Source organism: Phasianus colchicus, chromosome 1 (assembly GCF_987193195.1).
Source record: "Phasianus colchicus chromosome 1, bPhaCol1.hap1.1, whole genome shotgun sequence".
In the NCBI taxonomy this organism is placed as follows: Eukaryota; Metazoa; Chordata; class Aves; order Galliformes; family Phasianidae; genus Phasianus; species Phasianus colchicus.
Window position 1 is genome coordinate 48,562,193 of NC_143436.1, and position 13,207 is coordinate 48,575,399.

The 13,207-nt window shown below is 45.9% G+C and overlaps 2 protein-coding genes across 3 annotated transcripts in view; both read left to right on the forward strand.

Moving 5' to 3' along the window:
- The window catches only part of WDR91 (WD repeat domain 91), a 14,943-nt gene extending 4,155 nt beyond the window's left edge, over positions 1 to 10,788 (forward strand). Inside the window, exons 6-15 of one of the 2 annotated variants that reach the window (XM_090140498.1) lie at positions 1,194 to 1,371; positions 1,666 to 1,824; positions 4,189 to 4,385; positions 4,736 to 4,886; positions 6,104 to 6,198; positions 6,582 to 6,750; positions 7,397 to 7,505; positions 8,320 to 8,432; positions 9,171 to 9,368; positions 10,128 to 10,788. In XM_090140498.1, coding sequence (XP_089996624.1) covers positions 1,194 to 1,371; positions 1,666 to 1,824; positions 4,189 to 4,385; positions 4,736 to 4,886; positions 6,104 to 6,198; positions 6,582 to 6,750; positions 7,397 to 7,505; positions 8,320 to 8,432; positions 9,171 to 9,368; positions 10,128 to 10,292 — 1,534 coding nt within the window. In that variant the 3' untranslated portion in view covers positions 10,293 to 10,788. The other variant, XM_090140509.1, reaches the window with a different exon arrangement.
- A 1,034-nt stretch (positions 10,789 to 11,822) lies between these two features.
- Positions 11,823 to 13,132, forward strand: CYREN (cell cycle regulator of NHEJ). Its single transcript, XM_031600375.2, has 3 exons — positions 11,823 to 11,996; positions 12,074 to 12,140; positions 12,256 to 13,132. Exons 1-3 carry the CDS (start codon positions 11,851 to 11,853, stop codon positions 12,508 to 12,510), a joined length of 468 nt encoding a protein of 155 aa, XP_031456235.2. The 5' UTR covers positions 11,823 to 11,850; the 3' UTR covers positions 12,511 to 13,132.
- Positions 13,133 to 13,207: the final 75 nt, after the last annotated feature.

Below are 13,207 nucleotides of genomic sequence, written 5' to 3' on the forward strand. Positions count from 1 at the left end.
TGCTGTTCCTGCACCAAATAGAAGGGTCGTTGTTCCACAGAGACAGGCTTTCTTGCTTTTGCAGAGTCAAAGGAGAGTGAGTTGCTATTCTCTGAGGCTCAGTTGTACATGAGATCCCTCATAAATCTGCAGTTTAATCGCAGTTGATCAAATTATGCTGCTATCAGTAACAAATAGAAGCTCTAACAGAGGTCACACTTAAAATCTTACTTTTAGTGTAAGTTTTCTGATTGAAGAGGTTTGTCTGCAGAACTGTCTTGATAACTGCTCTGCACAGGACAAGTTGCAGAGTTTAATTTGAGATCTCTTTGGCCTACCTACAAAAAGCCTTCATGCTCACCTGCATGTGTGGGAGAGAGCAATGCAAGGGATGAGCTAATAGAATTGCCATATTTTTAACCATCTCTATTAGAAAAACTTACTTTAAAAGTGGTCTGTTTTGTGCGGACAACTCTTGTATTAACTTGGCTAATTGGTGGCTAATTCTGGTTGTCTTTTCTATGTCTCTGTTTGACCTAACGTTTATTTTTGGTAGAACAGTTCCCTCTTTTAAGACAGAATGAGACAGTGGAGGTGACTACTCCTCCTCTTCTGTGTGCTACCCTACTCTCAGAGGAAGCTGTAGTGTAGAAAATCCCAGTTATGTTCTGGGAAACAGTTGCTGCTCTAGGTGCTGTGACTTAAGGGAGGTGTGTGTTTTCAAAGGTTGAGGACCCGAGCTTTAAAACTGGTGAACATAACTTGCTGCATATCTCAGGGTGTTGAGTGAAACCCTGTATATTGCCTTTCAGACAGGTCTGCTTTCAGCTATGAATTGGAAACCCAGGCTGAAGAAGTTATTTGGAGAAATGTGTTCTTGTGTTTCCCTTGCGTTCTTTCTGTACTAACCCTGAGTGGAAGGAATAGGAGTTTAAGGTGACCATACATTTGATTTAGCAACAGCTTGGCCCACCATCTCTATGACACTACAGGAAGTGACTGTTGGTTCCAGTGATTTAAAATGATCTGCTTTAAACATTAACACAGGATATTTCTGAAACAATTTTTTAGTGTACAGTGCTCCATGAGCTTGGGAAAGAAGATGTCCTCCAGAGGTTCAGGCAGCAGGCACTGTTCTCATTGGGTTATCTCTGATCAGGTTGTCTGTCTGCACTTCCACGTTCTGTTTATTATTTCTTTTTGATTTTGTTTAGTGATATGACCTGCAGCCAGAGAAGTACTGCACATTCTCTTCAGTCTCGAGGAGGCTTTCTCTCCTCTCTTCTCTCCCAGAGTAAAAAGGGCCCTGCCAGACCAGCTCAGCCGAGTGGGGCTTCTCCAACACAGACTGGCAGTGTGCTGCTAGGGAAGAAAGAACCAGCAAATCACCAGGTGATTCTCAACTTGATTCATTGAAAGGTGCTCAGTAACCAAAGAGTTAACTTGCAGCACAGCGCTGCTCCAGGCTTTTGCTTTCACTTGGAGGAGGGGGAGGAAAAGAAATGTTCTTTCTTGCCCATGTACAGTGGGCGTGAATGCAGTACAAGAAGAGCTGAAGGTCATGATTAGGGACTTGTAAATCCCTTGTGGATGTTTAGCTTGTGTTTTGTTTTTTGCCTCTTCTTTTGCTTTCTTCTGCAGCCTTGTACAAGTAAAACTTTGCCAATTCATTCCTCTGCCTTCCAGAGTGCCAAAGGAAAAGAAGGAACAGCAATCAGTAAGGATGGGAAGAGCCACTTTAGTGGGTTAGTAGCAGGTGAGTCCAGCTCCCTGCAGCAGCGTCAGAAGCGCTTGCAAGAGCATGGAAAGGAAAGGAGAGAGCTGCTGTCAAAAGGGACCTCTCAGGTACTGGGCAACACTGTGAGACTGGGCAGTGGAGGGCTGGCAGTTTCTGTTGTTTTTATGCTAGATGATATGATAAATGCAAATGTTCCAATTAAGCTTCTGGTTTGCTGCTCAAATCAGCTGTATCAAAGGTTAACCTCTGTGGTTAATCAACTCCTTCTGCTCTCAGATTTATTTCTTTGTCCCTAGATGGGACTCAGTGCTGACATTTTAAATAGAGTTGCTGTTTGTCATGATGTCAATGGCCATGTGTTCAAATACTTTTTTATAATCCCCTTAGTGGCATGGCTCTTCATCCCTCAGAAGTATGCAGTTGTAAGATGATTTTAATACTTAATCTTTATATAAATAGATAAAAAATGCTGTTCCAAAAAATCACGCAGCACAGATTTCTGAATCTTTCTGTGAGTTACATTCTCATGCTGGTTTGTGCACGTTCTGTGTGGACAGCAAAAAGTTACAAGCTTTCCTGGATAGGAGTGGAAATGTATCCCCACACAAAACTGCAACATGAAGGATGTCCTGCTTTCTAGTATGATGATAAAAGGGCCTGGAGCACCTCTATTATGAGGAGAAGAGGTGTGGGAGGCAAAGGGTGAGGCCAGACTCTTTTCAGCAGTGCGTGGCAATAGGATAAGGGGAAATGGCCACAAACTGAAGCATAGGAAGTTCTGAACAAATGTGCAGAAGAATTTCTTCACAGGGTGTGGGCAGCCTGTTCCAGTGCTCCAAAGGGGGTTGTGGTGTCTCTTTCTCTGGAGATGTTCAAGACCAGCTTGGATGCCTGCCTCTGCAATCTGGTCTAGGGAGCCTGCTTTGGCAGGGGGTTGGACTTGATGATCTCTAGAGGTTCGTTCCAGCCTCTACAATTCTGTGATAATAATATCGTGTCTTAAGTTAAACTGCTGAAGGTCAGTGGACTGCTGCTGTTCACCTGCATGTTGTCTGGCTTCCAGCAGCCATGTGGTTTTTGAAACTGCACTGGAGGAACAATGGCACCATCTCAGCCATGTTTGTACTGGCTGTATAAGCAAGTCCCCTGCGGGAGAGCCGGTGCTGAGGGACTGGCACTTATCAGCTGGTACGTGTGGCTGTTCTGCATGAGGCGCGCTGCCTTGGAGAGATGTTATTCCATCAGAGTGTTCCAGACTGTGAGAGAACTTTGTTCTTCATGACTTATCTAAAAGACTTTATTAAACACTAGTCAGAATGTTGCAGACCCCCACTGCCCAACTTTGACCTCCCTCTTGCTGTGATGCTCCAGGTTAAGGCAGCAGTTTCCTGCCTTTGCAGAAGTTGTGTCTGGTCCTTATGGCAAAGCTGATACTGTTTAGCTTACTGCTGTATTCAATGCATATAAGCAAAAAGGAAGCTGAAAGGCTGTATTGTTTCTTTGACTTGAGTGCCATTCATTGCTAGTTATCTCCCCCCCTTTTAACTATTACAGAGCGAGGCATTCTTGGATTTGTTTCCCGGTCTTCTCCAGTTTTGTGAATTCAGATGATTTAATTATGCAGTGCTTGACCTTTTGCTCAAGATATGTCACTACTAACGTATCCTTGACTTACTTATAGGGAACAGAAATCCATTACTATGCAGACTCATCCGGCATTTTTATCTTCAGAGAATGGTGTAGATAAGGGTTGTTTGCACGTGTTATACTGACTTGTACTCTGTGTCCCCTCCTAGTGACAACCTGCTTTCAGAGACTTGTGTGTGCCACGGTGGATGTCTTGTCTCTCTTACATACCTTCAACTCCTAAAAATCCAGTTGTTCTAACACTGTCTGTTCTGTCAAAGAGATTTTGAGCTTCTGGACTTGTGTGTTGACTCTACAGTTGTTATTTGTTGGCAGCACTGATTGCCATATCATGCACAGACTAAATATTTTCAGACAAGCACAGTCTATCCACTGTGGCTTAACCATCCTTTAAGAGCTTTTGTGAAGATTGAACTATATGTTATGAAATCATAAGTAAGTCTTGCTTTAGGCAGTGTAGGTTGATGTTTGATCACAAATCTGTGCATGAATAGTGTCAAATGAGCCTCTGATATCAGCTGGGGTATGCTCAACAGAGACGATGCAGTTCCTTTGATCCTTATTGGAAACTATATGACTGGGTATGTTGTGGGGTTGTATAAGAGACTCTACAACCAAGGAGGTCATATCAAATGGGACAGTTGTGCAATTTGCTATCCCTGTGCTCAGGAAGAAGGTCCATTGGCAGAAAAGGACTTGAACTGGCAATGCTTCTGTTTCAGTACAGCAGCTTCTTTGTTCTTTCTCCCAACAAGCAGTATGGCTGAAAAGCTTGACCTGGAGATGCTGCCTCCTTGTATTTCACATGAGATTTGTTCCTACAGGTTCACAGTGCTGAGAAGAAAGCAGATATTAGTGCATCTGAGCCAGAGCCATGTTCAGAGCCACAAGCTGACCAAGCAGAGACTTCAGCCAAGACTTCTGCCAGCAGTACGGAGTCTGGGGTCCGACAAGAGCAGCCTTTCATTGTCCTGAGCCAGGAGGAGTACGGGGAGCACCACTCATCTATCATGTACTGCAGGTAATAGGCTGGCAGAAGAGGGCTCTATCCTAGAAACCAGAGGACTAGCCATATCTGGCCTCTTTTTGCACTGATAGTGGACAAAGATTTTTGTGATAGGAGGATGTCAGCAGGGAGGAAATTCCCTGTGAAAGCACATCTGTGTTGCTTAAAGGCATACTTTGCAAGTGGAGCTGGAGCACTTTATTGATCTGATCGTGGACTAAGTGAGAAACAATGCAGTGAAGTTCTGATTCCTGCAATAGGAATTGGTGCCTGTGTGGCCAGGTGAGAAAAGATTATTGGGATACGTATTTGGATCTAAGAACTTCAGGGAGAAAAACATCCAATCTATTTCTTTCTACACATAGGGTTGATTGTTCTGGACGGAGGGTGGCCAGCTTGGATGTGGATGGTGTCATCAAAGTGTGGTCTTTTAACCCCATAATGCAAACTAAAGCTTCATCTATTTCCAAGTCTCCGCTGCTGTCTCTAGAATGGGCAACCAAACGTGATCGGCTGGTGAGTAGCTTGTGCATCTGGAGACTTGAGAGTCTCAGCTGATGGAGCTCTGTTGTTATGTTTCGCACTACTTTCTAGGTGGCAGCACTGCAGATAAAATCAGCAGAACAGTTAGTTTCCACCTGAGGGAGAATTGAAGCCCGTAGGCTCTAATAAAAGCCAGAGAGTGAGGTGTGTGCTTTGTGTATTGAGCATGAAATTCATTACTGCTTGCCCTGAAACATAACTGTCTGAGCTGTGGCATTTGAACAGAGCTGCTCCATTGAGAGAATTGCCTTTTTGCAGGCTGTCACTTGTAAAGGCAGGCAGGGCCACAGCAGCCTGTGGGAACCCTGCAGCAGGGTGCTGTGGAGCTTCACTCACACCCTGAGCCAGAAACAGAAGAGAGAACATGGGTGTGATGTCAGTGTCTTGGCTTGTGCAGGTGTGAAAATGGCTCCGTGGCCACTTTTACACTGTTGCCTTTCACCGCTAGGGGCCAGTACTTGCATAAGGGCCTGAATGCTTGATAAGTATCATGGCTGTTTAAATGTTTCTTTCCCATAAATATTTTCCCTCTAGTTCTGTTACTAGAGAGGGTCTTAAATTATGTGCTGTCTCTGCAGTCACTATTATTTCTTCTGCTTTGGGGAATTTTTCCTTCCATAGAAAGGTTCTTCTCTCTGAAATATGTGGGGATGCAGCAGCAATTCAGGCTCTGAAGGTAGAAGGCTTTCCTTGCTTCATTTTCCTTGATATACATCCCTCCATTACTTCATTTTTAAATTGTAGCACCACTGGGAAAACGTATGAGCTCTTCTGAATAATTTAATTCTTCTCTGGGTGAAAGGTGCAGTTTCTTCTTGGCTTTCTCTTTAAATTCTGTGTTACTCTTCCATTGCTCCCGTAGATGTTGAGACCCTATCTGGAGTTAGCATCTTAGAATTTAGAACCATATTCCAGAAAGTGGTTTGTACTTTACCTCTTTGCTTATCAGGCTTCTTTCTCACAATGTCTGGAAAGGAAAGCAGTGCTTTTTACCCCACTTCCTGTGGCTTTACAGTTGTCTTACTCAGCATGATATGCACAGAAAGACAGGATGTACCTGCAGGAGCTATGTATAATCAGAATGCATGAACTGGGGGGAAAAGTAGTAGTATTATGGTGTTGGCAGTTACTGCGTGGCATTGTTGTATGCTTCCCTCACACTCCTTCATCTGTTCCTTGCTGGTTTCAAGCTACTGCTCGGCAGTGGAGTTGGGACAGTTCGTCTTTATGACACAGAAGCAAAGAAGAATCTCTGTGAAATCAGCATTGATGAAGACATGCCCAGGTAACTATCAAATGCTGATTTATGTCTTTTGGGTCTGTATGTATATATACACATGTGTACACATACATGTACTTATGTACATGTATACGTGTGTTTTTGTACACATGTATATTTATGTGCCTATATCTTGTTAGTTTTGACTGTACAAAGATATTGTAACTGCAGTACCACTTAGACTTTGTGCAGAAGGCAGTCTCTGAGTGGAGTAAAACTGATCAGATGCACTGGAGAGACTCACAGTTTGTCTAAGCGCATGAATCATGCCCTCCTTTACAATGCATCTGAGATGGAGGACCTGTCTTTCATGGCAGAATGAGGAGCTGAATGGTCTTCCTGAGGCGGTTGCTGGAGAGAAGCATTTAACACTCTCTGCTGTGTTTCAGAATCCTGTCGCTTGCCTGCAGTCCAAGTGGTGCTTCCTTTGTCTGTTCTGCAGCAGCCCAGAGCCCCATCTCCCACATGGACTTCTCAGTAGTCACCTCTGGGGGCAAAAGCATGAACCAAGTTCCTGGGAAGCTGTTGCTGTGGGACACTAAAACAATGAAGCAGCAGGTACTTGCTGGGTTACTTTCCTTTCTAGGTCTGCTTGCTGAGAATGAATATCTCCTGTTCTAATGTGTAGACTTTCTTTCTAAATTATTCTGACTTTTCACTGTGGTGTGAGCATGGTGAGCTTTAGTTGTTCATCTCCATCTAGCATGCTCCAGGACTCCAGTGTCAGCTGTATGGCAGCTGGTCGCTATCTTCAGAACTCTTCTAGCCACGTACTCAAGTGCCTCTCAACCTGTGTTGTTTGTTTTTAAAGTTAAGGCTTCTTTCAGAGAATTAGTCTTACATCATCTCTGTTGGATCAGATTCTGGCAGTGAATCTGGTCCCATCCCTCACCTTTGATATATGCTTTCCCTGATGCATAGGAGAATGAAACAAACTTGCACTAGTGTCTGCCAGAAGCTGGTTTTGCAGCTTTAAGGACGTTTTCAAGATAACTGCATCTTGGCTGAGGTAAACTATTGATCAGGCATCACAGTTAAATGCAGCTGCCAACCCTAGAGTCTGTGGTCATGAAAGGTACAGGACTTCAAACTGCGGGAGCTCTTGTTATTTGATACCATCTTCTTTCCCTCCCTGGAGTATAGCTGCTTAGCATTTCAGATCCATTAGAGGCTTTTAGACATTCACATAGACTTTCCCTTCTAGTTGCAGTTCTCCCTGGAGCCTGAGCCTATTGCTATTAACTGCACAGCCTTCAACCACAATGGCAACCTGCTGGTCACAGGGGCTGCGGATGGGATTGTTCGTCTCTTTGGTATGTTGGAACTGAGTGGTGAGGTGGTCCCTTGATGTCACTTGCTGGCTGCTGAAGCTCCAGCATCCTTCTCCTTCCAGGAGGGAGACAACAGTGCGATGTGACCAAACGCCAAGCTGAAAGCTGTTTTCTGCCCTCCACAACCACTCTCAGGAGTGAATTGACAAACTTTCCCTTGGGGACGTTGTGTGAAAGCCCTGGTAGTGCTGCTGGATTTGTTTCCCTCCTGCTGAGGGGGAGCAAAGCTAACTTGCACTTGAGTCATGTCATGTTGGATGTGCCGGAGGCTGCCCTGCAAGGATTACTGTTTTGAAGGCAAAGACTTCACACGGGTTTTTCTTCATTGGTCAATTTCAGTTTCTCAGATTCTGGCCTCTTTAGTTTAGTTTATCCTTGTGATAAAGGCAGCTGGAGACTTCCTTCTTTGTGAAAAAGGATCTGCTTTTGCCACAGTGGCTGAGCTGTGAGGGCTACAGAACCATGTAGGTGTGAGGACAGAGGTAGCAGCAGCTGTGGGAGTGAATAGGATTGCAAGGGCAGGAGGATAAAGTATGACAGTCTTTGGTACAGAATGAGTGCAGTTGACACTGAGCTCTAAAGCTGGAGGGAGCAGTAGCCAGTTATAGACAGTGGCTCTGTAGTCAGGAATTAAAAGCTACACTTTGGAGAATAAAGACAGGATGCTCAGGCTGGACTGTGCTCCCACTGGCTGGAAGAGAGGGCTGAGATAGTATCCTTATTAATGTAAATGGTCTCTCCTCACCCCAGCTCTGTGTGAGTACTGGGAATGTTTCAGTACCGATTCTTCCCTCAGATATGCAGCAGCATGAGTGTGCCATGAGCTGGAAGGCACATGATGGGGAAGTCTACTCCGTTGAGTTCAGCTATGATGAGAACACTGTCTACAGCATAGGCGAGGATGGCAAGGTAAGCTCTAGGTAATTTCCATTGGTCAGCTGGTGTAAAGATACCTTTGTGAGTCCACTCTTTTAGGTGTTTTTATTGTTATCCATACCATATGAATCTGCAGGCTGGTAACCACATTCTTACATGCATAGCATCACCCAGCTGCATTTATTTTCTGTAGGGATGGTGGCTGGAAAGTGTATTAGCTGAAGATACTTTGGACCTTGTATACAAACCCTTCACCAAGAGGTGAAGCATTTCCTTCTTAAGGAATCCAGGCAAAGATGACCATTCTGTGCTCCTGAAATCACCATATTTGAAGTCTCAGACTTCTTGGGGAGCAGATCCTTGATAACTTAGCATGAACTTCCTTGCAAGTAGCTCTCAGTTGCTTATAATAAATGCTTCAATGCCTGTAGTTCCAAAGTCTCTAGCAATAGAGATTTGGCTCAGGCCAAATCTCTTCTCTGGTGGCATGGTTCCTTGGCTGTTGAAATCCCAACAGGATCCTGTCTGTAGTGTGGAAGTACTCATATGCAACAGTGCTTATGAAACATAATGCATATGTGCGTCTGGGTGGTAGGCACACTTGCTGCCTTTACAGCCCATGTTTTGTAAATATAGTCACTTAGAGCTGTGGAAATGGTATCTTCTGTTGGTGTGAGATATCACCCTCTCTTAAAAATGGTGAATGGCCCCTCTATACTCATTCCAATCAATTTAACTATGGGCTTTTATAATTTATTCTTTCTAATCTAGTTTATTCAGTGGAACATCCACAAAAGTGGCTTGAAGATCTCAGAGTATGCTCTTCCCAGTGAAGCTACAGGTCCCTTTGTGCTGTCTGGATATAGTGGATACAAACAAGTCCAGTTCCCACGAGGAAGACTTTTTGCCTTTGACTCTGAGGGGAACTATATGTTGACATGTTCTTCAACTGGGGGAGTCATTTTTAAGGTAAGACCACAAAATTATGAAAAACTCCCTTTTGAATCCATACAAACATTTGTAACAAGGCTGCAGTTGGCCTACCTCTGCTTTGTGAAACTTGCTGTTCAGTTTGATGCGTGGTCTGTACTGCATGCATTTTGGCGTTGTGTGCTGTTCAAGCAAGTGTTTGAACTCCAGGAGTGATATTCCTTGGTGCTGAGTGCCCAAGACAAAAGTATTTTTATTTATTGACTCTGACTGTTCAGCACAAAATGTGACTGCTCATCTGTAATCTGCATCGTGTGCTTGCTCTGCTAGTTCCAGACTGATTATTTCCTCATCATGTGTGCACAGCACTGCAGTAAGAATAAGCCTGAATGGTTTCAACCCAAACTGATCACAGCCTGCCTTCTTTTAAGTCAGTTCACTTACGTGTTAGTTTAAATAGAGTTTTTACTTAGTAGCTGGGACATTCAGAGCACCCTGCATTAACATGAGCTACAGCTTAAACTTGCATGTTCCTCACAACTCTGCTCTTAGCCTGTCTTGTTCAGTTACTACAGCTTAGCTGATGTCAGAAGCTGAGCTGTGGGAAATCATGTGCTTCTGTCTTGAGATGGAAAACTCACTTCCTCGTGTGCTACATAAATATAAGTATACACAATTAAACAGGCAAAAGTATGCTGATAGGGATATGGAGTATGTAGCAGGCTTTGGGTTCTTCTGTGGGTACGCTGCCCCTGCTGCAGCAGCTTGCCTCATTAAATTCTTAAACTTTTCTTGTAGTTGAATGGTGAGGACAAGGTCCTGGAGAGTTGCCTTTCCCTGGGAGGACACCGAGCTCCTGTTGTCACAGTGGACTGGAGCACAGCCATGGACTGTGGGACTTGCCTCACTGCCTCTATGGATGGGAAGATTAAGTTAACAACCCTACTGGCTCAAAAGTCTTAATTGGAGCGGTGTTGAAGGAAGAGAGCAGCAGAATTGGGGGAAAAAAAACGAACAAACAAAAAAGAAGTGTTAACTCCACAGGAACAAACTGCATGGGAAAGAAGGCATACCACAATCACTCTTTTCATTTTAGCTTTTGCCTCTTGGCAGATGTTAAATACACATGCCAAACCACTGTGCAACAGAATGCTGATATGGGCCTGCTTCAGTGGCAACAGTGAAAAATAGAGCTTCACTGATCCCTTATGGCAGCTGGCCTCCTCCTTTTAGGGGGGTCTCAATGTAGCACATGGTTAGGAGGCTGCTGGAATCATGTCAGGGGCTATGTAGAAGGTGAAGCTGGAGATGGGATACATGAGGCAGCACTGTGTGTGGTGACATGGATGGCTCAAACTGGAAAAGCCAGTGCAGAACCAGAGTATTATTTGGGTTTAATATTTTTTTTGTCTGTTTTGTGTTATTGTTGTTGTTTTTCATAAAAAAAAATAAAAAAATAAAAAAAAATACTCCCTTGCATTTGATTCCTGTGCTCTGTTTGTCTATTGCTGCAAAGTGTGGAAGATGGCTGAGGCAGAAATGTGCCAAGAATAGGCTCCTGTGTGGAGAAAAGACTACTTTGTTTTCACTGGGTACTTCCTGCTCTGACTGTCTCTCAGCAAAAATCACTGCATTGCTTGGATGTGTTGTGTTCTTTGGCAATTGCAGAAGGGATCCTGAGTCAGACCTTTTGAAACGCTTGCATTAGAGATCAGAAACTACATAATGCCTGATGTATTTGATGGTAGATAAGAAGACCAGAACCTGCCTGCTCCTTCATAATGCTCTGTCACCAGAGCTATCTCCTAAAATACTAAATATAGGTTGAGTCAGGGAAAACAAGTGCTTGAGTGGAAGGGCGGAGCGGATTCAGTCAGTTGATGCTTCTGGAGGGTTGATAAATAGCTGGTCTATCAGCCAAATAGTGGATGTGCTAATCTGCAAAAATTAGCCAGGTGCAGAGTGCTGCTCTGCTGGGTGGGTGGCAGTGCATAGCTTCTGGGTTAATAAGATGAAGTCAGTGTGATTTGTTTTGTTTTGTTTTGTTTTTAAATCTGTTTCTGAAGTCAGAGCGTCTGTGCAGTGGAACAGATAAGTGAGTGACATTCCAGTGGAGGTGGCTCGAAATAAAAGCCTCTTGCTGAGCCTCTCTCGTTCTTTGAACTGTCGAAGCCTTGCCAGCATTCAGCCTGAGGCTGAGGTGCTCAGTATCACCTCCACGCGGGGTGGGGGAAGGCATCAGGGAGGTAGTCTTACTTTTGTTTTGCTGAGGAACTGAGGGCATGGGACTGCAGCCAGCTCCTAGACCAGGCAGTAATGACAGCAGCCTTTTCTAAAAGCAGTAAACTCAGTGGAAGGAATGGCCAGAGGCTTCCTGCCCAGCTTTGGGGTGGTCAAGGCAGGAATGAGGCATCACCGTCCGGGCAGTGATATCCAGAAAAAAGCCCTACAGCCCGTTGGCGGTGCGTAGCGCGAGGCGGGCCGGGAGGGGACAGCCGCGAGCCGTTCTGCGGCGCCCAAGATGGCGGCCGCACACAAGATGGCGGCGGCGAGGAGACGGCGGCTGCTGCCCGCCTGGATGGGGGCGGCGGGGGAAGGCGAGCGGCGGGCGGGGATGCCGGGCCGGGTCGGGCGGCGGCGGCGACAGAAAGCGGCGGCTGAGCCCAGGTAGTGCTGCCGGGCGGGGAGAGGGTGGGTGGGGCCGGAGCCCTCCCCGCTATAAGCTGTCCCGTTGCGGTGCCCAGGGCAGCGACCGTGTACTGCATGAACGAGGCGGAGCTGGTGGACGTGGCGCTGGGCGTGCTGGCCGAGGTGAGCCCGCGGCTTCCCTTCACCCCGAGCGCAGCGGCCTGGCCACGGCCGGGGCCCGCAGGGGCAGCCCTTTGGCGTGGCCCTGCGTGGGGACGGCTGATGGTCCTTGTGTCAGAGCTTGCAGCGCGAGGGAGCTGAGGAGAAGGCCCGCAGCGGGAGCAAAGAGGAACAGGACCTTCAGCAAGTGGAACAGGAGCTCCAGGCAGCACCGAGCCGGCCTCCCGGAGGCACAGCCTGCATGGAGGAAGGCAGCGACCGCAGCCCGGGCCCCCCGTCTTCTTCTGGTGCCGGCACGGATGCAGAGAGGACTGGCCTTGATGACTCTGATGATGATGCTCTGAAATACGTCAGGGAGATCTTCTTCACTTAGCATTGCCTCTACACACCTATGCAGGCAGGACGGGGGTAGGAGGGCACAGTCCATCAAGAAGGAAGATTGGATACCCTCAGAGAGGGCATCCCTGGGTCACATGTCAGGCAGTGTCCTGCTGGTCTCCCTTATGCTCGCATCTTGTCACTGTGGCACTACAAACCCTCACAGACAGCAATAAAGGGAGTGAAGGAATGCAGTTACTGCGCAAACTCAAGGATGGCAAAGTATGCTGGGCACTAATGGGAGCCTGAGCTGAGTCTGAGCTCATTGCGAGCTCCAAGCTTGTGTTGGATGGGACCAAATACAGGGCAGTAAAGAAGGGGCTGCATACTTGCTATGAGCATGAATTTCCTGTCCGCTAAGCTGTGGACCAGCAGCCCACCTGTAAGTGGGATTCCTCTGATGCTAGCTGCTGGAAAAGTCAAGGTTCAGCTCGTAGTGAGAACATCCCAAGGAAGATCGATACCAGCAAGGTGGTTCATATCATGTGGGTAAGAGTGGTAACTCATGCACCAATGTTACTTGGAATAAAGATTTGAAGAAAAAAATTTTTGTAAGTACCTGCTTAGCTTCAGTGGAGAAGAGCTAAATAAACTTTTTTTCTTGTTTTTACCTGGCTTACAATTTCAAAACCCAAAAGAAACTCTCAGGGAGCTGGGAAAGAGAATCTAGGAAAAGAAAACAAAAGCGGAAC